The following is a 22,408-nucleotide window of genomic DNA, read 5'->3' on the forward strand; positions in this document are numbered from 1 at the left end:
TAGGAGGGCCAGTAGGTACAGCTGCTCTGCTTTCAGGATTGTTGTGGCCATGCTGCAGTTTTCAGCCCTTCTCCATATCTTCCATCTCTTACATCTTTCTGCCTCCTCTTCCAGTGTCCCCTGAGACTTAAAGGGGTCATGTAGATGTCTTATTTAGGGCTGAGCCCTTAACCATCCCTCCTTTATTCTTAGTATCTTGTGCAAGGTTTTCCTATTCACCTCTGTTCACTTCCAGGATTGGCTTCTTTATTTAAAGCTGAGAGAGTTACTGGGCAGTGGTGGTGCGCGCCTTTAATCCCAGCACTTGGGAGGCAGAGGCAGGTGGGTTTCTGAGTTCGAGGCCAGCCTGGTCTACAGAGTGAGTTCCAGGACAGTCAGGGCTACACAGAGAAACCCTGTCTCGAAAAAACAGAAAAAAAAAAAAAGCTGAGAGTAGCCTTTTTGCCTATAGGTATAAACATAGATATTTAGAAGGTAGTTTAATAGTGTCAGTTTACCTAAGCAGCAATGTTAGGTTCCCCAACTAGGGCCCATGAACTCTACAGTCATGTGTTTTGGACCAAGTTTACAGTAGTAGGTATAGGTTCCCTCTTATAGAACATTGCACAAATGGCACATCTTGCCAGGCAGGTTAGAACCATAGTTCCTAGGGTTCACAGCTAAGTAAAGTGTTGATGCCTGCAGCCCCCAGCAGGCTTCATAGCACCTTCAGCACTGTGGGAGGTAGCCATCAGGGAGGATGTGAAACTCAATTCCAATGTGATTTCTCAATAGTTTTATTCTAGGTGTGTGGTGCCTTCAGCAATAGGCTTTTATCAACTACTTGTAATGGGGAACCAAGAAAAAGTAGCAATGACCTTTATTATTTTGGGAACCTCCCTGACCAGCAACTCCTATGGAGTTATCTCACACCTGACACTATGGGAAGCTTTATAATATGGTGAGAAAGACAAACATAGAAACAAGTTACAATATAGGATAATAAGCAGTAACAAAACTTATGAGGGCAAATAAGCTTATCCAAAACTTGCTTTGAGGCACAGTGATACTCATGTCTAATTCCAGCACTTGGGAGGTGGAAGCAGAAGGATCAGGAGTTCAAAATCATACTCAGCTACATAAAGAACTCTCGGCTAGCCTAGGTAACATGAGATCCTGTAAAAACCAACCAAGCAAACCTGAAGCTTGACTTCTGTGTAACTGCTCTGTTCTTTATTAGTTCCACAAGCATCTCTAAGCATTCTCATACTTATTCTAAAACCAAACACATAGATCTCTTGGGTGCTATCAATGTGGGGTGGCCTTGCCAAGTTTGATGTGGTACCCAAATTGAGTCCTTTTGGGGGGCGTCTTTCATCCCCTCCATATATATTCTTTGCTTCAAGTGCCTGACCCAGTTTTATGAAGACCAGTCATTTCTTTTTCCTTTCCTTAGGTTCATAAAACGTTGGTTATTCAAGTAGTGGCTACAGTTCCACATTACTTTGGCTGCCATGAATCGAAGGAAAACTACTACTAGAGGGACCTCCCCTGCCATGAAAATCAGCCATCAACCTCCAAGGCTTCTAATTGTGCATATCGATGTACCTTCCTGGGCTGACATCTGCCCCAACCTCTGTGAGGCCTTGCAGAACTTTTTCTCAATAGCCTGCAGTTTGATGGGCCCCAGCCGAATGTCTCTGTTCAGCTTATACGCAGTACAAAACCAACATGAATGTGTCCTCCCATTTGTGGTAAGTCTATCTCTACTCTTGGTATCCTGAAAGCAAATGAGATTTCCATCGCAGAACTCACAGTGTTCCTTACAGTAAAAACCACATTGGTTCTTCCTACCTGATTAGCTCACAGGAACCAGAAGTCATCCTGTGTATATGGGGGCTTGTGATGCAAGGGGGAGCCTCTGAGTTGTTAATTTGGGGCTTGAAATAGACTGCAACCATCCCTCTCCTTGAGAGAAGAGGAATCTTAGCATTTGCAGTTCTTTGAAATGTAAACAGCTAGATCCTTTCACCCTCTTTGAAATGTAAACACTTAAAGAAGTTTCTAAAGCTCTCCAGAGGTCTGGTTATCCAATCAAACTTGTCCTGGGGTAAAATTTCTTTGCTCAGAAATTCCTAACTGCAAAAGCCATGAGACTATTTTCCCTGCGGTCCACTCCAGTGAAACTTGAGCTATGTCCAGGTAAAACACCACTTAAGGTTTTAGGAGTGACTGAGGACCATTATCTTTACAAACCTCTGACAATAATTTACTTCCTCTCTGCCTCAAAGAAAATTCAAGTCTTCCCTCTCTCTTAGATAATTCAAAATCACAGGCATGGAAAAGATTTCCAGCGAATCCACACATCTCCTTCTTTGAGTCAACCTTATTATTAAATCAATGGACATATACTATATGTTTAAGATAACCAAACGAAGGAGTTTCACAAACTTGTTGCTGGTTATGTCTGTAAAATCTAACTAGAATCCACTTGTTTTTAAATTAATGTTTCATTTTCCTCATTGAAAGTGAAAATATAATTTCTCTTTTGGTATTATAAATATGAAAACACGCGTTTGTTGAGTTTGCTTTCTATTACCGTGATAAACACTGTTGTGGTTTGAATATGCTTGGCCCAGGGAGTGACACTGTTAGTATGTTTGGCCTTATTAAAGGAAGTGTGTCACTGTGGAGGTGGGCTTTGAGATACTACTCCTAGCTACCTGAGGATGCTGAGTCTTCTGTCTTTGGATCAAGATGTGGTCTGCTAAGTTAATATATTCTAAAGGTTTTAATATATCAGTGACAAGACATTGATTCTAACATAGAGGTGGGCAAGGAACGGTTCCAGTGGGCTAGAACTGGCTAACTGTATCTCTCAACCATACTGAAATTCTAGTCAGATGCAACTTCTTCCCAGGAGCTCTCATTCACAGAGAGGAAAGGGTTTATTGGACTTACATATTCAGATCACAATCCATCATTGTCTTAGTCAGGGTTTCTATTCCTACACAAACATCATGACCAAGAAGCAATTTGGGGAGGAAAGGGTTTATTCCACACTGTTGTTCATCACCAAAGGAAGTCAGGACTGGAACTCAAGCAGGTCAGGAGGCAGGAGCTGATGCAGAGGCCACAGAGGGATGTTACTTACTGGCTTGCTCAGATTGCTTTCTTATAGAACCCAAGAGCACCAGCCCAGGGATGGTACCACTCACAATGGGCCCTTCACCCTTGATCACTAATTGAGAAAATGCCTTACAGCTGGATCTCATGGAGGCATTTCCTCAACTGAAGCTCCTTTCTCTGTGATAACTCCAGCTTGTGTCAAGTTGACACACAAAACCAGCCAGTACAATTGACCCCCCTTGTCAACTTGACACACAAACACATCACTATTAAGCCTCAACCCTTACTTTCTTATTCATCCCCAAGATCTAAATAACTTTAAAGTTCTCACAGTCTTGCATATTATAAGTTCAACCCCAGGGCTGGAGAGATGGCTCAGCAGTTAAAAGCACTGACTGCTCTTCCAGAGGTCCTGAGTTCAAATCCCAGCAACCACATGCTGACTCACAGCCATCTGTAACGAGATCTGATGCTCTCTTCTGGTGTGTCTAAAGACAGCTACAGTGTACTTATATATAATAAATAAATAAATCTTTAAAAAAATAAAACTGGGCTTTGTAGCTCATTTGAAGTACTTGCCTAGCATAGCAAGCCCCGAGTTTAAAAAAAATTCTATCCCTTTAAAATATTCAATATCTTTTAAAATTCAAGGTCTTTTCAAAGTCTCTTAACTGTAAACTCCACTAAAATACTTTCTTTCTCCAAGAGGGAAAAATATCAAGGCACAGTCACAATCAAAAGCAAAATCAGACTCCAACTGTCCAATGTCTGGGATCCAACTCACAATCTTGTGAGCTCCTCCAAGGGCTTGGGTCACTTCTCCAGCCCTGCCCTTTGTAGCACACACCTTGTCTTCTAGGCTCCAGCTGCCTGTACTCCACTGCTACTGCTTTATTGGTGGTCATCTCATGGTACTAGCATCTCCAAAACACTGCTGTCTTCCGCTGTAACTAGGCTTCACCAATAGCCTCTCTTCATGGTACCAAGCCTCTGCTCCTTTGCATGACTCCATCAGTCCAGGGCCATCAATTGCAATTGAGGCTGTACCTTTACCAATGTCGTTCTGCAACCTCTTACAGTGCCAAGCCTCAGCTGCTCTTCATGACCCCTTCATGCCTTCAAAACCAGAACCACCTGGGTGACTCTTTACACATTACCAAGTCCAGCCACAGCACAAGGTACAACCTTGGCTATCTCTGGAACACAGCCTCGGTGTACTCTTAGAAAACACTTTTCAGAAGATTTCACCTCAGTTATGCTGGTCTCTTCTTAATCACTGCTAATTTCTTAGCTCCAGCTAACTAGCATCAATAGTAATGCAAAGGTTTCACTTAAGCAGTTCTGGTATCTTGTTAATCACAGTTGGTTCTTCAGCCCCAGTTAAACAAAACCACAGAATCTTCACAATTAAAACGTGGCCCTGATGAGAGACTTTAATCTTCCCTCTGAAATTTCACAAGCCAGGCCTCAATCTTCTGCCCTGTTCTCAACATTATCTTCCAAGATCCTACACAACATCCCACAAAGCTCTTAACACCGAATGGACCTTTTAGCCCAAAGTTCCAAAGGGCTTCCACAGTCCTCCCCCAAAACATGGTTACGTTGTCACAGGAATACTCCATTATGCTGGTACCAATTTGTCTTAGTTAGGGAGCAGGAGCTGATGTAGATACCATGGAGGGATGTTTCTTATTAGTTTGCTTCCTATTCCTTGCTCAGCTTGCTTTCTTTATAGAACCCAAGACTACCAGCCCAGGGATAGCACCACCCACAATGGGCCCTCCACCCTTGATCACTAATGAAGAAAATGCCTTACAGCTGGATCTCATGGAGGCATTTCCTCAACTGAAGCTCCTTTCTCTGTGATAACTCCAGCCTGTGTCAAGTTGACACACAAAACCAGCCAGTACAATTATGAAGGGAAGTCAGGGCAGGAACCTGTCAGAAGCCATCTAGGAAAGACTACGGCATGCAAATGACTTCTGGAGATGGCATACCATTTTGCATGGTCTTCGATGGGTGAGCTCTGATATGCAAGGCCACCAGAGACTTTATCTCAGGACTGCTTCTTGCTGCTGATATGTCTTCCTTGTCACTATTATATAACCTAATGAATCCTGGACACTGGCCAGCCCTATTGGACAGATTTCCTATAGAATCAATATGAAGATGTAGTTTCATATAACAATGCTGTGTAGACAAATTGATGATTTTATAATTCCTGATAATGATTTTATAAAATTCCTAAATTATATAAGTGATTTCAAGCCATATATAGAATAAAGCTGCAAATAGAGCTCTGTAAACTTTCGCATGTCTTGAGCTAATTGTAATAAGATAAGACAGAAGACTTGAAATAAATTTGTGATCAAGAAAAAAACATTCTTTTTTGATCAAGATCAAAAAAAAAAAAAAAGGATGAAGCCATAGGTGTGCACTGTGATAAAGCAAGGCCATGTGAAACTGTTCTTCTAACTTACAATGAGCTTATAGAATGAAACACTGCTTTGAACTAATTATAGGCATCCTCCTGTAACTCCCCTTTTGTGTAACATTTTATCCGTGAGGAAATTTTGTCTAAGAAGGTATAAGAAGGCCAGAGAGAAAAAGTAAGTGTGGCATTTGGGGCTCAGCTCCTTCTACCAAATTTGTATAAGTCTATTTGTTTATCTGTATGTACATACATATGTATGTAGGTATATGTGTATAAATATGCATGAACATTTGTGGAACTGTTGACTGGTGGTCTGGCCTGGCCAAAGTGTGTGTGTGTCTGTCATCTATGTGTGTGCGTGAATTCTCCCTTTCTTCCTCTGCTTTTCTCTCTGGCTCACAAAGAGTTAATGAACTCCAAGCCTCTAGCCTGGCCAGCCAGGGACCCTTGAGCAAGAGAAGAACTGCTAAAAGTAAGTAGCACAGAATAGCAAAGAATTAAAGACAGAATTGCCAACAATAAAGTAGCTTAGGCCCCTGTCACCGACTCCAGACCCCTTCACTGCCTTCCTCAGGAACCAGTGATGCTAGGAAGGCCCTAGCAGGAAACAAAGTAGAGGCCCTGGAGGAGTGCTGCTTTCTACTCTGTTCTTCATAGCTTGTTCAAACTGCTTTCTTATACAACCTAACACCAGCTGCCTAGGGGTGACACCATCCACAGTGGTTTGGGCCCTTCCGTATCAACCATTACTCAAGAAAATGCCCTACAGACCTGCCTACAGGCTAATCTGATGGAGGCATTTTCTCAACTGAGGTTCCCTCTTCCCAGATGACCCTGCTTGGTCAAACTGACAGAAAAAAGGGGAGGGGGGAACCAAAACAATAACCAGCACAATTGACCTCTTGTCAGTTTTATGTTTTATACTTATTGGGTTACAGAACTGTTAAAAATATGATATGACAGGCTGGAGAGATGGCTCAGGGGTTAAGAGCACTGATTGTTCTTACAGAGGTCCTTGAGTTCAATTCCCAGCAACTACATGGTTCACAGCCATCTATAATGGGATCTGGTGCCCTCTTCTGTCTGGTGTGTCTGAATGTCTGAAGATAGCTAAAGTGTACTCACATAAAATGCCTAGAGTTCATTGCCTATCAGCTTATAGAATGTAGGTTTGGTGTCTCAAAATGGATCATACAGGGAAAATTTTTTTATATAAACACTCCAAGTACTTAGCCTAGTATTATGTCTAAGTACACTGATATTTCAGCTGGGTTGGGCATAGGAACTCATTTAAATGACATAAGGAATAAAACTGATTCTTTCTATGAGTTGTGTTGAATTTGGTTCCTTAGATCATTGACTTTTTCTGTCGGATTATACTAAAATGTGATAGCTTAGCATAATAAACATTTATTATTTCATGTTCATTGTGAGTTAAAAATCCATAAGCAGCTCAGGTAAGTGGCTCAGGGATAAGGGTCCTCATGAGGTTGTAGTAAGGGAAGCCATAACTGTAGTCATCTGAGGGCTTGATGAAAGCTAGAGGAGCTAGTTCTAAAGTAGATTAATAGGAAGAAGTTCTCATTTCCTTACCACCTGGATCTCTCCACAGCATTATTTTCATGTTCTCATTCTAAGACAGAGAATGTTTTATGTCCTCGTCACAAGAGCCCATTTATTCCACATTCCATTTATGAGAAGCAAGTCATTGTGCTATCTAGGCAAAGCAACAAGGACCAGATGTACCCTCTTGTCTAAACTAACCAGAACAAAACAAGAGGCCGTGGAGATAGTTCATTAGTTAAAGAGCCTGCCTTCTCAAGCCTCAGACCTAAGTTCAAGGACCTGCATTTGATCACCAGCCACACCTGCTGGCTCAAGAATGAGACCCTGAGGCTGATCCCCATGCTCACATAAAAAGCTGGATGTGGTGTGTGCTTGTGCTGAGGAGACAGAAACAGGAATTGCCTCTGTCAGATTGGCCTATGGGCATATCTGTGGGAGCATATTCTTGAATGCTAACTGATATAGAAGGGCCTAGGCTCCTGTGGACCATGTCATGCCTGAGCAGGTGGGCTGTCCAAGCCAGTAGGTAGCTGAGCAAGCCACTGAGCAGCATTCCTCTATGGTCTTTGCTTCAGTTCCTGACTCCAAGCTCCTGTCTTGAGTTCCTGCCCAGCTTCCCTCAATGATGGACCATAAGCTATAAACTGAAATAAACCTTTCCTGCCCTAAGTTGCTTTCAGTTTATGGTGTTTATTCACAACATCAGAAAGCAAACTAGCATAGCTTCTGAGGAATGATACTCAAGGTTGGCCTCTTGCCTAAGCACACGCGCGCACGCGCGCACACACACACACACACACACTTCACAAGACACTGTATACATCAGGTAGTAGAATGAGGAGACGCAAATGAGGAGAACCTAAGGCTGTAACTGTCTACCACATTAAGTTTGCAAGCCTTAGTACAGAAGAGGAAAATCTAGGATCTGGGACTCCAGAGAGACCAAGGTAGCTAGAGGAAAAAGAACTATATATGGGAAAAGAAAGAAAATTCCCATTTTTCTTGTTAAAGAAAGCTTTTTTAAAGAGCTATATAAATCAGTCAAGTTGCAAGCAAGAAGCAGATGGTATGCCCAAGCTGAAATTTCTTCAGAGATACAAAAAGAGGATATTTGCAGAGGTGAAGGCAGAGTTTAGACAGAGTCAACAAAAGACACTGCTACAGCCAGGCCACCCAGGACTAAAGAGGGCCACATCATGGGATCTGTGACCTTTGTTACAGAAAATGCAGTAACTCTTGTTAAAGCACCATAAAAGATTTTATTTAGGACCATTGCAGTATGTGCAAGGATGCTGTGACAATGGGGTTTCACTATGGGGAAAAGCCAGGACTCAGCTAAGTACAGTATAGGTAAATGAGACTCCCGAATCTGAATCCCCAGTTACTGCCTTTCATTGGACATACCTTTTTAGAAACAGGAATGTGAGGAAACTCGTTGAACTGTCTCTATAGATTGGTCTCCAAGGATATAAAACCAGAGAGAGAAAAATAGATATCTGAAAAGGCAAAAAACAAAAACTACACAGTATCGAGTATTGTGATAATTTCTCTTATCTCTGTTACTCCCTAGTATAGGTGGCCATTTTGAAATCAGTTGATCCCTTAATCACTTCTTTAGGAAAGGCAGGCTGTTTTATACTAAAATCCATGAGCTTGAACGAGCTTTAACCAAGCTGGGAAACAGCTGATCTGCTAGGTGTCAAGTAAACCAACAGACCAAGGGAAAAGGTTAAGTCTTTAGTCACATACTGAAATTGGATAATAAAGAGTCTAATCTGAGAAAAGAGCCTAATCCCCACTCCATTTTTTTAAAGATTTATTTATTATATGTAAGTACTCTGTAGCTGTCTTCAGACATACCAGAGGAGGGCATCAGATCTCATTAAGGATGGTTGTGAGCCACCATGTGGTTGCTGGGATTTGAACTCAGGACCTTTGGAAGAGCAGTCAGTGCTCTTAACCACTGAGCCATCTCTCCAGCCCTCCCTACTCCATTTTGCTGTCAGTGGTGTTGGTGATGTTGCTGGTAAAGTTTTGCATTTTATTCTTTTGTTTATTTAATTCAATACCTCTCCATCAACCAGATTGACCTGAAGCTCACTACTTGGCTCAGGCTAGCTGCAAACTTGTGGCAATTCATTCTACTGAGTGCTGGGATTACAGGTGTGAGGCACCACACCAGCTTTCCTACTTTTTTCAGAACTGTTGAGAGCTAAATGTATTGGCACAGATGAAGGAACAGTCTCACTGCTGAGTGAACCCCAGACGAAAAAAAAAATGATGGCTTTATAAACTTGGGGTTAGAGAAAGCAGAAGGAAGGCTAAGAGTAGAAAAGACTGAGTTAGAATAGAGAAAAGTATATTCAAGTTTCCCTGATCCTCTCCTAAAGAAGTCTTGGAAGAAGCGCTTGAGGAGAACCTCACTATAGGCCTTAGAGACCTGGGAATGAAGGTGTCTGAGATAAGGAGTCAAATACCCCAAGAATAGGACATCCCAGGGCAGCCTGAGTCCTTGGCCATGTCCTTCAGAGACTGCAGTGAACTGGCTCTGTACCAAAGCCACTTTTCCACCTTCACACCATGAAACCGGCCAGGTAAAACCCTTTAATTGCCCATAGTCAGTCCTGAAAATAAAAGACACACGTAGTACTCCTCACTGGTAACTCAGAAATAATTACAAGCCAAAATGTCCTAACTGTAGAACAGTAAAGTCAGTGTGTGTTAGAAGCTCAAGGAAATAGCGGGAGTGACTATCACTTGATGTATCCAAACAATCCAGTCTAAGGAAAAAAAGGCCCCTTAAATCCATTTTCATTAAACTATATAGACATCTGGCATTTTCTGTCCACAGAGACACCCAAAATGTAAATGTAGAAAGACAGCATATGGTGGACCATTTCTAGGATGGACCCAAGATTATCCTCACATTTAATTTTTTAGTATCATCAAATAATTCTGAACCTTTTATAAGGAATCATGACAGAGAATTCATAATTAAAACATTAGAATTCCTTTTATAGCCATTGTGACATAAATATAAAAAATTCTAACCCAAATGATTAATTTCCCCCTCAAAGGATGATTCCAGAAGAATGCCCTTCCTGTGACATTTTTCCTAATACCTTAAAATTTTTTCATTATAAGAATTTATTGAAATTAATCTACATTGAGGTATTAGGGTTTACAACACTTTAGTTTGTTTACCTATAGCGTTTATTTCCTCATCCTTAGTAGCTGATATTCAAAAGGAATCATGTCAATGCAACAAATAACAAATAGATAAAGCTGAGTTCTAAGAAATATGCTGTGGTAGACTATAACTGAGTGCAATGGGAGAGGAAGAATAAGACAAGGAAATACAATAATTCTGTCATGTGGATCAATATACTGTAAATTATATATTATATAATTTATAATTTATATTATATAATTTATAATTTATATAAATTATAGTATATACAATATACTATAAATCAAATACTGCTAGAGTTTAAAGGAATCACATAAACATGGAGTTATGAAGATTAAAAACCCAAACAAGCTTACATATTCCTAGTTGTGACAATAAAAGCATACAGAGAAAGGGCAAATAAAAATGCACAATACAATGATTTTTCCAAAAGCTGTAAAACAGAAAGTATTAGGGTTGGAGAGATGGCTCACACGTTAAGAGCATGTACTGCTCTTTCAGAGAACCTAAATTCAATTATCAGCATTTATATTAGACAACTCACAACTGCCTATAACGTCAGTTTAGAGAATCTAATGCCTTTGGCCTCTTTGGGCACTTACAGAAACCTACACACATACATACTATCTTAATTTGGCTTTTATTGCTGTGAAGAGTCTCCATGACCATAGTAACTCTTATAAAGAGTTTGATTCAGGCTGGCTTACAGGTTCAGAGGTTTAGTCCATTATCATCATGGTGGGAAGCATGTCAGCATGCAAGAAGACATGGTGCTGGAGGAACCAAGAGTTCTACATCTTGATCCATAGGCAGCAGAAGGAGACTGCATGCCACACTGGGCATAGCTTGAGCATGTGAGACCTCAAAGCCCACCCCCACAGTGACATACTTCCTCCAGCAAGGCCACACCTGCCCCAACAAGTCCATGCCTCCTAATAAAGTCACTCCCTGGGCCAAGCATTCAAACACATGAGTCTGTGAGGACCATTCCTATTCAAATCACCACACATACACAGAATTTAAAATAAGATAAATCTCACTGAAGCTATGCTATAACTAAGTACAAATATCTGACACCAATAAATGCTAAGCTCGTTTACTAAAAGATTTTTAAACTGATATATTTTTTTTATCACAGCACATTCTATTATATTCAGGAGACTCAGCTACAACAAAGTAATTTGTGTAGGGTAGGTGACCACAAGACAGCTCAGTGGATAAATGTGCATGCCCCAAAACTAACAACCTGAGCTCAATCCCTGGGACTCATATAGTAGAAGGAGAGAACTGACTCTAGCAAGTTGTCCTCTGACCTCCACAGACGTGCTCCTATCCTTGCAACTCATAAATAAATGCAAAAATAAAACTGAAAGTCAGTAAGTAAAGGGGAAGGCAACGGTATAGCAGGCAAATGCAGTCCCATTGCCTCTAAAAAGAAGACCATGACCAACTATAAACAAGGTTGAATTTGAGAGAAGAAACATTAGATGAAATCAAGAATACTATTTCAACGTCAGGCACAGAACACAGTGGGGTACAGCTTGCTCAAAAGTCCTACAAAGGATAACACAGGCATCCTTCTGGTCAGACTCCCAAGTACTGGGATCATAGAATGCCCACGTACATAGATGTTGACTTAAAATATATAAAGAAGAATTAGAAAGGGATATGTAAGGAAAAGGCTTAAAGCAAACTGAGCTGGACTGGGGAAATGGCTCAGTGGGTAGGTAAATGGCTTGCTGCACAAGCTTGAGGATCTGAGTTCGAATCCTCAGAACCTACATAAAACCAAGCATGATAGCACCTGTCTGTAATCCCAAGGCTCCTATGTCTAGTTGGGAGGCAGAGACAGGAGAATCTCTGGAAGCTCGAAGGCCCTGTATAGCACAACACCAAACAACAAAGAGACCCTGACTCAAAACAAGGAGGAAGGCAAGGAAGAGACCTTAGGTTTTCCTCTGACTTCCGCAAACCCACATGAAATGTGCCCATTTGTGCACATGTACACATATACACACACAATCACACACATACACACACACAAACATACACATACAATCACACACATACGTACACCATACAAATAAATACATACATACTTACAAAATACTCATGCACCTTAAATAAAAGTAAATCTAAACACACACACACAAAGTAGTTACAAAGACCTTTCATTGGACAAATAAAAGAATTAAAACATTTTCTTCTCTATTTCTACACATCGTCTAAGATTTTTAGCTGCAATTTTTCCTTTTGAAAAATTTTAGTGCAATACTTAGAATATGATCGACATTCCCATGATTGATGAAAGAAGACTGCCAATTAAATCAAAGCCTGGGTGTTTGGTAGTTTGGTATCTATTGATATGATAAACATCATAATCAAAATCATTTTGTGGAGGAAAGGGTTTATTTGGCTTACACATCCTAATCAGTCTATGACTGAGGGAAATCAGGGCAGAATTCATGCAGGAAGAGGACCCGCAGAAGAGAGATCCTTACTGGCTTGCTATCCATTGCTTGCTCAGCCTGATTTCTTATAAACTCAGAACTACCAACCCAGGGCTGGCCTCCTACACCAATCATTAGTCAAGAAAATGTCCCCCACAGACAAGCTATTGGACCAATCTAATGAAGGCAATTCTTTGATTGACATTTCTTCTTCCCAGGTGTCTCTAGTCTGTGTCAATTTGACAGATGCTAACCAGCATACTGGGTTCCTAAAGATTTGTGTCTTTGATTCACTTTCTCTCTGCAGCAAGTGAGAGGGAACTTCGTTAGGCTGCAGACCTGCATCTCAGAGCTTCGCATGTTACAGGTAGAAGGTTGTCACAGACCACCTCACACCTTACTACCACTGGCAGTAGAGGATGGACTCCAGCAGTTCAAACAGTACAGCAGTTACATGGCCACAAGTGCTGCTCAGCCCTGTACTTCCCTGGAGGTAAGAGACACTGCTTTTTACGACATGAAGCCATGTTCCTATTCCCGCCTATGTAGTGTTTCATTATTTATTATCCTTATGTTATTCTGTTTTTTGTGTATTGAATATCATTTTCAAGATGAGATGTTCAGCTAACTGCTAGTAGACTACATTATTTCTCTATCCCATAACTGTTTTCTTTTCTCCTCAATACTCTGTCTGTCTCTCTCTCTCTCTCTTTTCACTTTTCTTGGTGAGTATGTGTGTGTGTGTGTGAGAGAGAGAGAGAGAGAGAGAGAGAGAGAGAGAGACCCCAGCCCTGGAGTTAACATGCAGTTTTAAGTTTCCCAATCAAATGCTGGGAACTGAATTTCAATCCTTTGAAAGAACACCAAATGTATTTCTATTTTTTTTTATTTTTACTTTATTTTCAATTATGTGTGTGTGACTGTGTGTGGGTATATGCATGTGTGTGCAGATGCCCAGAGACTAGAGAAATTGGAGCCCCTGAAGCTGGGGTCATAGGCAGTAATGAACTGCCTGCTGTGGGTGCTGGAACTAAATGCAGGTCCTCAGGAAGAGCCACAGGTTCAGAACCACGGAGCCATCTCTCCTGCTCTAGCAAGTGCTCTTACCTGCTGCCACCATGTCCTCAGTGTCACCTGCTCACTCTTTTTTTAAAAATATGTTCTCCATTTACATTTCAAATGTTTTACCCCACTCAGCTCTTAATATGCAGAAAGGCTTCAAGAGAAACTGGGAAACAGGGAGCAAAGTGAACTCTAAGGAAAAACTGAAATAAAAATGAAATGTGAAGCTGGGCGGTGGTGACACATGCCTTTAATCTCAGAACTTGGGAGGCAGAGGCAGGCAGATTTCTGAATTCGAGGCCAGCCTGGTCTACAGAGTGAGTTCCAGGACAGCCAGAACTATACAGAGAAACCCTGTCTTAAACACCCCCCCCCATGAGATGTGAATACACCTGCCCAAGATATTTGGAATTTGCAGGATAAAATATTAAATTCCCTAAATTCGCTCTGTTTTATGTCTATCTGGGTACCCCTAAAGCCAGACAGGGAAGCTTACACCTGTAATCTCAGCACATAGGAGATTGAGGCAAAACTAAATCAGCCCGGGCTATGTGGTTAGTTCCAGGCCAGGCTAGGTTACCGAGTCAAATCTTATCTCAAAAACAAGCCTAAAATAAAGGGGGAAAATGTAATTGTCATCAATCAAATTTTTACTCAAATTTACTAAATTTTCTTTGGGATTGGTGAATGTCAAAGTTGAAGCTATTCTGGTGCCAGGCTGAGACAATCATAAAAATACCAATAAGTTATGGGTGGATACTCCACAGACACATTCCTGAGTGTGGGTTAAAATAGTCCCAGTTTGAGGACCTCTGGCTGCAGACAGAGGAGTTGGAAAATAATTGATTTCCCATTGCCAGTGTCACATGCCAGGAAGGTGGAAGTTGCCACTCTGTCCCAACAATTATTAAAACACTTGCAAAGTTAACAATTCCCTTTTAGATGCCAAAGGTTATAGCACAAGGCAAACAGCTGCCTCCAGAATCAGACAGACGGCTGGACTGACCCACAGACTCACAGCACACTAACACAGAAACCTCCATGGGAACCACTGCTTGGGTAGGAAAACCATAATGTTAGTAAATAGCTAAAAGCTAAGTCTCAAAATTGAAAACTCCAAGGGAACCCAGTCCTAAGGCCTCACACACTTCTATGAGCACCAAGTCTAAGAGGTCAACCAGACCCTTAAGTCATACACCCTTCTGACTTAAACCTAGATGAGGAGAGGGGGCAGAAAGGGAACAGACATTCTGAAATACAGTCATAAGTTCTGTGACCAGAAGAAACCAGTTAAACAGAACCTAGGGTTTGAGCTGATCTAACTGACCTGAAGGACAAGAACCCAAGCCAAGTACAGCCCTCTACATAAAAGGCATGATCAACTCCAGCCCAATCCAGTCCCCAAAGGGGAAGAAAACACTGAGAAACACTTGTGGAGTTTGTATTTGAATAGCATCTTCTCTTGAAGACTGGGAACAAATAATCACATATCAGTATTATTTTACAAACATGCTTTGGAGGCTGGTGAGTTGATTGAGTGGGTAAGAGCACTTGCTCTTCTTGCAAAGGACCCAGGTTCAATTCCCCCACACAGAGAGAGGTTCATCACCTTCTCAGACATCAGATAGACACACATGTGGCCCAGATGCTCTCACAGATGAAACACCCACACACATAAAATCCTAAAAATAAATCTAAAAAATGTCTAAAATTGATTGCATGAGATTTCAAAAACTTATTATTCTATTATTTTAATAGAAAATACGAACAGTAGAGATTGTGTCCCTTCACACAAATACCACATTTGTAAAGGCCAATTATAATAGCATCTTTGACCCAGTGGAACCCGTCTGAATATCACAAAAAATGACAAGCGGACAAAAAGATGAAACACACCATTTGAATTTAGAATAGGTATTAGAACCAGGCATGGCAGGTAGGCTAGAATTATGTGACTGTAGAATCTATTCATGTGTGTGTGTGTGTGTGTGAGAGAGAGAGAGAGAGAGAGAGAGAGAGAGAGAGAGAGAGAGAGTATGTGTGTTTAGTTTTTAATTTTTGAGGCAAAGTCACACTATGTAGCCCTGGATGGCCTGGAACCTACAATGTAGACAAGGCTGTGCTCATACTTTTGGAGATCCTTCTACTGCTGTCTTCCAAGTGTTGGGATTATAATCATGGACTACCATACCTGGCACTTGACTGTAGAATTTAGAGAACATGGATTAATAGAGCTAGCAGAGAGCAGGGCAGAGACACATCCCTATAATTTCAGTACTTAGGGAGGAAGATTGCTGCAAGTTCAAGGCCAGCCTGGACTACAAGGCTAGTACCATCAGGTCAGCAAGGGCTGCAAGGAGATAGTCTCTAAATAAATAAATAAGACATGCTAAATGCATAGGTAGGTAGATACATAGATGGATAGATGCATGATTGATAGATAGATAGATAGATAGATAGATAGATAGATAGATAGATAGATGCATGATAGATAGATATATAGATAGAAAGACAGAAAGACAGACAGATGAATAGAATGGTGGATTAGACTCTCTATGTAACCCAGTAAAAGAAAAGTCAAGACCATGATAGTTTCTATTCCTATAAGAGGCAACAACTGAAAACAAAGAAGCCAGGAGATCTCTGCAAAGCAGAAGGCAGGAGCAGCTGCAAAGGCTGCCTGTCTGCACCACACAACCTAAATGACCCTTGCTGAGATCTGCCCCACCCACCCTGCCTGTGCAAGCAGTGATGCAGGAACCAAGAAGTAGGAGCTGAGTTCACTGCAGTCGTGGCAGATACACAGAGCCACCACAAACCAGCCTGATCTAAACAACCATGCTGATGCAAACAGAGGCAACTTGAATCCTGGTAGGACAAACCATTTCGAGCTAAAATGGCAAACAGTAGCTCAGGCATAACCACATCAGAGCCTCAGAGTTTAACCCAAGCAGAGGCTTCCAGCACCAGGGATAAAGTATCTCCATGAGTTTAGGCCAGAGTCTTTTACATAATGAGTTACAGGCCATCCAAAGCTAAATAGTAAGACTATCTCCAAAATAAACAAACCAGAAATCCAACCGTTCTAACAAGAATGTGTAACAAACCAAGCTTGGGAAATTCAATCATCCAGTACACATGAAACAGGTATGAGTGGTGGAAACTACCTAAATTCTATTCCATGTGAAGGACTGGGGCTGAAAAATGAGGATGTGCTGACACCTACTGGACACTGAGCAAAAACTCAACCCAAAAGGTAATCATAAGAATGTGTAATAACAGCTTTTGGCAGCAGACCCCTGCCCCCCTCCCCACACACACAAAGGAAAAAGGAATCTTTTTGCATTTTTTCCTGCTTGTCCTCTTACTGGCAAGTTTGTCTTCCTGCTATTGAGAGTCCTTTGACTGTATTAGAACCTATTTCTTTAGGGTTCTAACATAACGGAGATCAGCCAGGACATCCTTCCATTTTGATCTACTATTAGGTTCTTGGCCTTTCCATTGTGAGACAGTCATTGTTGGACTAGCCCAACCGTAGCCTGTAAGCCATTCTAATAAAAGTTGTTTTAATATAAAAAAAGCATGTGTAATAAATCAAAGACACAAATATGCTTCTAAATGAAATCAGAGAGCATCCAAATAAGAAATACACCACAGAGATGGTCCACACTAATGCCTAGTGTAGCATTATCCACAGTAGCTAAATTATGGCATCAGTAGATGTCTCTCAACAGAGGAATGTATTAAAATGTGTTATATGTTCACAGAGGAAATTTGTTCAACCATAAACAAGATAGCCTCTTGTTACATCCGTTTTCCTAAAAATTATGTAACAAGAGATTATCTAACAAAGTGAATTAAGTCAGATTCAGAAGGACAAAAGTCACATATTCTCATTTGTGGGCCTTGGACTTTATACAGATATATAAAATCATATGTATACATGACATAAAGTAATAAAGTAAAAACAAAATTGACTCATGAAATGAAGAAGACTAACAGAATGAAAGGGAGGAGCAAGGGTTAGACTCAGCTTCTCCAAAATTATTCAAGATAAAAAGATGATAAAATGAAGTACTTAGTATTACGAGGAAATAATTCATCGAGCTACAATCTGTGTGAAATTGTACTTGAGGTGAAAAGAAGGAAAATAATATCAGTTAGAAATGTGTATCTATAGACAGGTAGCGGTGGCGCACGCCTTTAATCCCAGCACTCAGGAGACAGAAGCAGGCAGATATCTGAGTTTGAGGCCATCTTGGTCTACAAAGTGAGTTCCAGAACAGCCAGAGCTACACAGACAAACCCTGACTCAAAAAAACAAAGAAAAAAAGAAGGAAAAAATAAAGGAAGGAAGGAAGGAAGGAAGGAAGAAAAGAAAGAAAGAAAGAAAGAAAGAAAGAAAGAAAGAAAGAAAGAAAGAAAGAGAAAGAGAAAGAAAGAAAAGAAAGAAAGGTGTGTATCTATGCCTGAAAAGTAAAGATCATCAAGAAATAACTAAGTGAAGATAAATTAAGATATATTTATTAGTTTTTATTCATGAAACACATGACATTGTGCTCAAAATAATAGCAACAGCATGTTGGTTGTGCATGCATGCATGCATACATTTAGAAGCAAGTGAAATGTGTGGCATCAATGATATAAAGGAAGGGAGAAAATTCAAGATTGTTGTTGCATGTCTAAGAATCCTAACCCTTGCTGTCTTCACATTTGCTTTGTAGCTGAAGATGGTCTTGAACTTCTGATTCTTCTGACTCCACCTTCCAGGTGCTGGGATAGTAGTCATGTGACACAATGCCTGGCTCAAAATTATTACATTAGCACCATTAAACTACCTGAAATATAGTATAGTGTCATTTGAAGGTTGACTTGGATGGGTCATGAATATATATTGCAAGCTCTGGGACAGTCATTTTGAAAATATGTGTGTATATGTATAGATAGATAGATAGATAGATAGATAGATAGATAGATAGATAGTTGGAGTCCATGAGTCACCCCATAAACTACACAAACACTGATCTTAAGCAGAAATGGTTTATTGAATGCACACCCTGAGACTGATCGATAAGGGTCATAGCTGAAGCTATGGCATCGAACATCTTTTTCTGTCAGCTTATAAAGTTAAAACACACACACACACACAAACTACAATGAAGTCATACTCAGGACGTGTTCCCCAGTGGTCAGCTCTGACTCAAGCCATTTTAGACATAACAACTCATATTGACCTTTAACTTGATGAATCCTATGAAAAGTTTTGTGGCATTTCCTAAGATTAACAAGCCTCATACAGAACATATAAAACATAACAAGATATGTGGTCTGCCTGACCCTGCTCTGAGTCAAGCTGTTTTTCTGTGTCGATGATTGACTGGCAGGCATTTTACAGCAACAATATGAAATAGCTGGCAGGCATGGAACAAAATGGCTATAGCTTTGCTGGAGGGGCACACCTCACCATAGATAGATAGATAGATAGATAGATAGATAGATAGATAGATAGATAGCCAGCCTGTGGACTAAAACTAGGAAAGAAAATGAAATTATAGAAGCTGCTTAACTAACATGAGAAGTATGGCAATGTGGCTCAAGGTAAAGTGTTTGCCAGGCATACAAAAAGCCCTGGGTTCAATCCCCAGCAGAGCAGAGACAGGGAAGGGAGAGGGGAACATGAAGCAGGAGAAAGGCCGTGTGTGAGAGGAGTATACAGTAGTGACGGTGTGGAGGAGTCAACAGTGTCAGTAATGACTTTGAATGTCAGTAACTAAGGAACACTCGTTAAAAAAATAGAGAAAGATTATGTTTTGTCTACAAAAACTCCACACTAGAATTGGCTCAGGCAATAAAAGTGCTTGTGCTCAAGCTTGAGAACCTGAGTCGGATCCTTAACCCACAGTGGAAGGAGAGAACAGCTTCTGAAAGCTGTCCTGACCTCCATTCTTGCACCATGGCACTAATGCATGGACACACACACACACACACACACACACCAATAAATAGATAAATAAATAATCTAATTTTTAAAAGAATCCCATATTAAGTAAAAGATATATAGAGATTAAAAGTAAGTGTATAGAGAAAAACATACCAGTCATAGCAAAAGGAGTTGTATTAATTTCAGGCAAGGAAATATCAAAGTGCAGAAAGCCATCAGAGGCAAAGAAGAATATTACACAATGAAAAAGAAATCAGTTATTACAAATAACATTACAATTCTTTTTATTTGGGGGGGGTCTTAGCATGATAGTTCTTTTTTACTTTTTATTTTTTGGTTTTTAGCAATTTGGGTTTTTTAATATTTATTTATTGTGAAGTGTGGTAGTGTATACCTTTAATCCCAGTATTCAGGAGGCAGAGACAGGCAGATATCTGTGAGTGTGCGGCCAGGCTGGTCTATATAGTGAGTTCTAGAACAGCCAGGGCTACACAGTAAGACCCTGTCTCAACCTCCTCCCAAAATTGATTTTATGTGTATGTGTGTTTTGCTTGCATGTAAGTAAGGATACTACCTGCATGCTTGATGCCCAGAAAGGCCAGAGAGGGTGCTGAATCACCTGGAACTGTAGTTATAACAGGTTGTGAGCTGAGCCAGGTCCTTGAAAGAAATGCAAAGATGAATAGACAGCTCCACTGTGCTTACTGGAAGCCTCTGCACCCTCTATCAGAAATGGACAGATTCCACAGGAGGAAGATCTTTAAAGGCATAACTGAACTCACTGGTCAAACCAAAGGATATAATCAGCATCTATAGAGTAAGTCATCCAAAAGAAGACTAATGTTTAGTATTTTAGAACTCAAATGGAACATGTGCAAAGGTTGACCACACTGGGGGCCATAAAGAACTCCCTAGCAATTTCAAAGAACAAAATTATATAATGTCTGCTCTCAGAACACAGTCGAGTTAAACTAGAAACCAGTTCCAGATGTGGTGGCACACACCTTTAGTCCTAAAGCTCAGGAGGCAAAGGCAAATGGATCTCTGAACTCAAGGGCTATGTAGAGAGAGACCCTGCCTCAAAACAACAGCAACAACAAAATGAATGAATGAATGATCAAAGATAGCTGAAAAGACCAAACATGCGCGCGCGCGCGTGCACACACACACACACACACACACACACACACACCATTAAGCAAAGGGAGAAAATATTTTGAACTAAGAAAAAAATAAGGATGACTCATGGAGAGATGGCTCTGTGGTTAAGAACACCAGCTGCTCTTCTAGAGAACCTGGGTTTAATTCCTAGCATCCACATGGCAGCTCACAATTGTCTGTAACTCCAGTTCCAGAGGACATGACACCCTCACACGGGCACACATGCAGGCAAAGCCAATGCACATAAAATAAAAATAAGTAAATCATTAACAAAAAATAAAAACATAAAACACAGCTTCTTGAAATTTGTGGAACACAGTAAAATTCGAGTACTTAGAAGGAAATAGCACTGAATTCATATATTAGGGAAAAAAATGTTCATTTGATACTCTGTTTCCACTTTAGAGAACTAAAAATAGGTGAGAACATACAGTCCAAATAAGCAGAAGAAGAAAAAAAATGAGGATAGAGTAGAAATCAATGAAGTTGAAATTAGAAAAGTAAAAACTGACTTATTGAAATGATCAATAAAATTGATAAAGCCAGAGTATGAAAGAGAGAGAAGATACAAAGTACTAGCATCAAAGATGAAAAAGAGACATCGCTACGGATCCTACCACCTTAAAGGGATAATAAAGGAGTATTTTAAATAGCATCATACCTACAGACTTGGAAAGAAAAAAATAGCTGGGCAGTGGTGGTGCATGCCTTTAATCCCAGCACTTGGGAGGCAGAGGCAGGCGGATTTATGAGTTCGAGGCCAGCCTGGTCTACAGAGTGAGTTCCAGGATAGCCAGGGCTACAGAGAAACCCTGTCTCGAAAAAAAACTAAAAAAACTAAAAACCTTTTTTAAAAAATCACTTTTTTCTTCAAAAGATACACAAAATAATTATTATTAGCAACAACAAAACCCACCTGAAACCAATAAGCAATTATAAGAAGATTTGAAGCTATGAAGTTAATAATACAATACAAAAGTCTGTCATTCTCCTTATACACACCACAATGAACAAGTGGTATCTGAAATATAAATAGACACATGATATGGCTTGGTTTGACTATACATGCCTATAATCACAGCACTCAGAAGGCTGAGACAGGAGGATTGCTGCTTGGGCTACACAGTGAGTTTGAGTCTATCCAGCCTAGGCTCTGAAGCCAGACCCTGCTGTCAGAAGAGTAATAGTAACAAAATAAAAACACAGTATTGTTTATTATAACTCAATATAAGAATCTATGATGAAAACACTAGAACCCTGGTGAATAAATTCAAAAACTGTGGGGGATGCAGAGAGAAACCTGGTGGAGTAAGAAGTGGGACCAAGAGCAAGGCACCATGAGCTCCTTTGACTCCTTGAAGAGTCCTGACCTACTGTACACAGTGTGATTTGGCTCACAGCACCCGGGTGAGACAACACCAAGGACCCAATGCCAGGGTAATGGCCCTTCCTCTGTCTTCACAGAAATCTTCCCAGGGGCTTGGTTGGACCTTCCC

At 40.6% G+C, this 22,408-nt stretch overlaps 1 protein-coding gene across 1 annotated transcript in view; it reads left to right on the top strand.

Moving 5' to 3' along the window:
* The first annotated feature begins 1,461 nt into the window (after positions 1-1,461).
* Positions 1,462-22,408, top strand: part of M1ap (meiosis 1 associated protein) — a 75,939-nt gene continuing 54,992 nt past the window's right edge. Inside the window, exons 1-2 of the mRNA XM_052174054.1 lie at positions 1,462-1,733; positions 13,056-13,241. Of these exons, the coding sequence (XP_052030014.1) occupies positions 1,494-1,733; positions 13,056-13,241 (426 nt within the window). The 5' untranslated portion in view covers positions 1,462-1,493. The remainder of the gene's footprint in view (positions 1,734-13,055; positions 13,242-22,408) is intronic.

Source organism: Apodemus sylvaticus, chromosome 2 (genome assembly GCF_947179515.1).
Source record: "Apodemus sylvaticus chromosome 2, mApoSyl1.1, whole genome shotgun sequence".
In the NCBI taxonomy this organism is placed as follows: Eukaryota; Metazoa; Chordata; class Mammalia; order Rodentia; family Muridae; genus Apodemus; species Apodemus sylvaticus.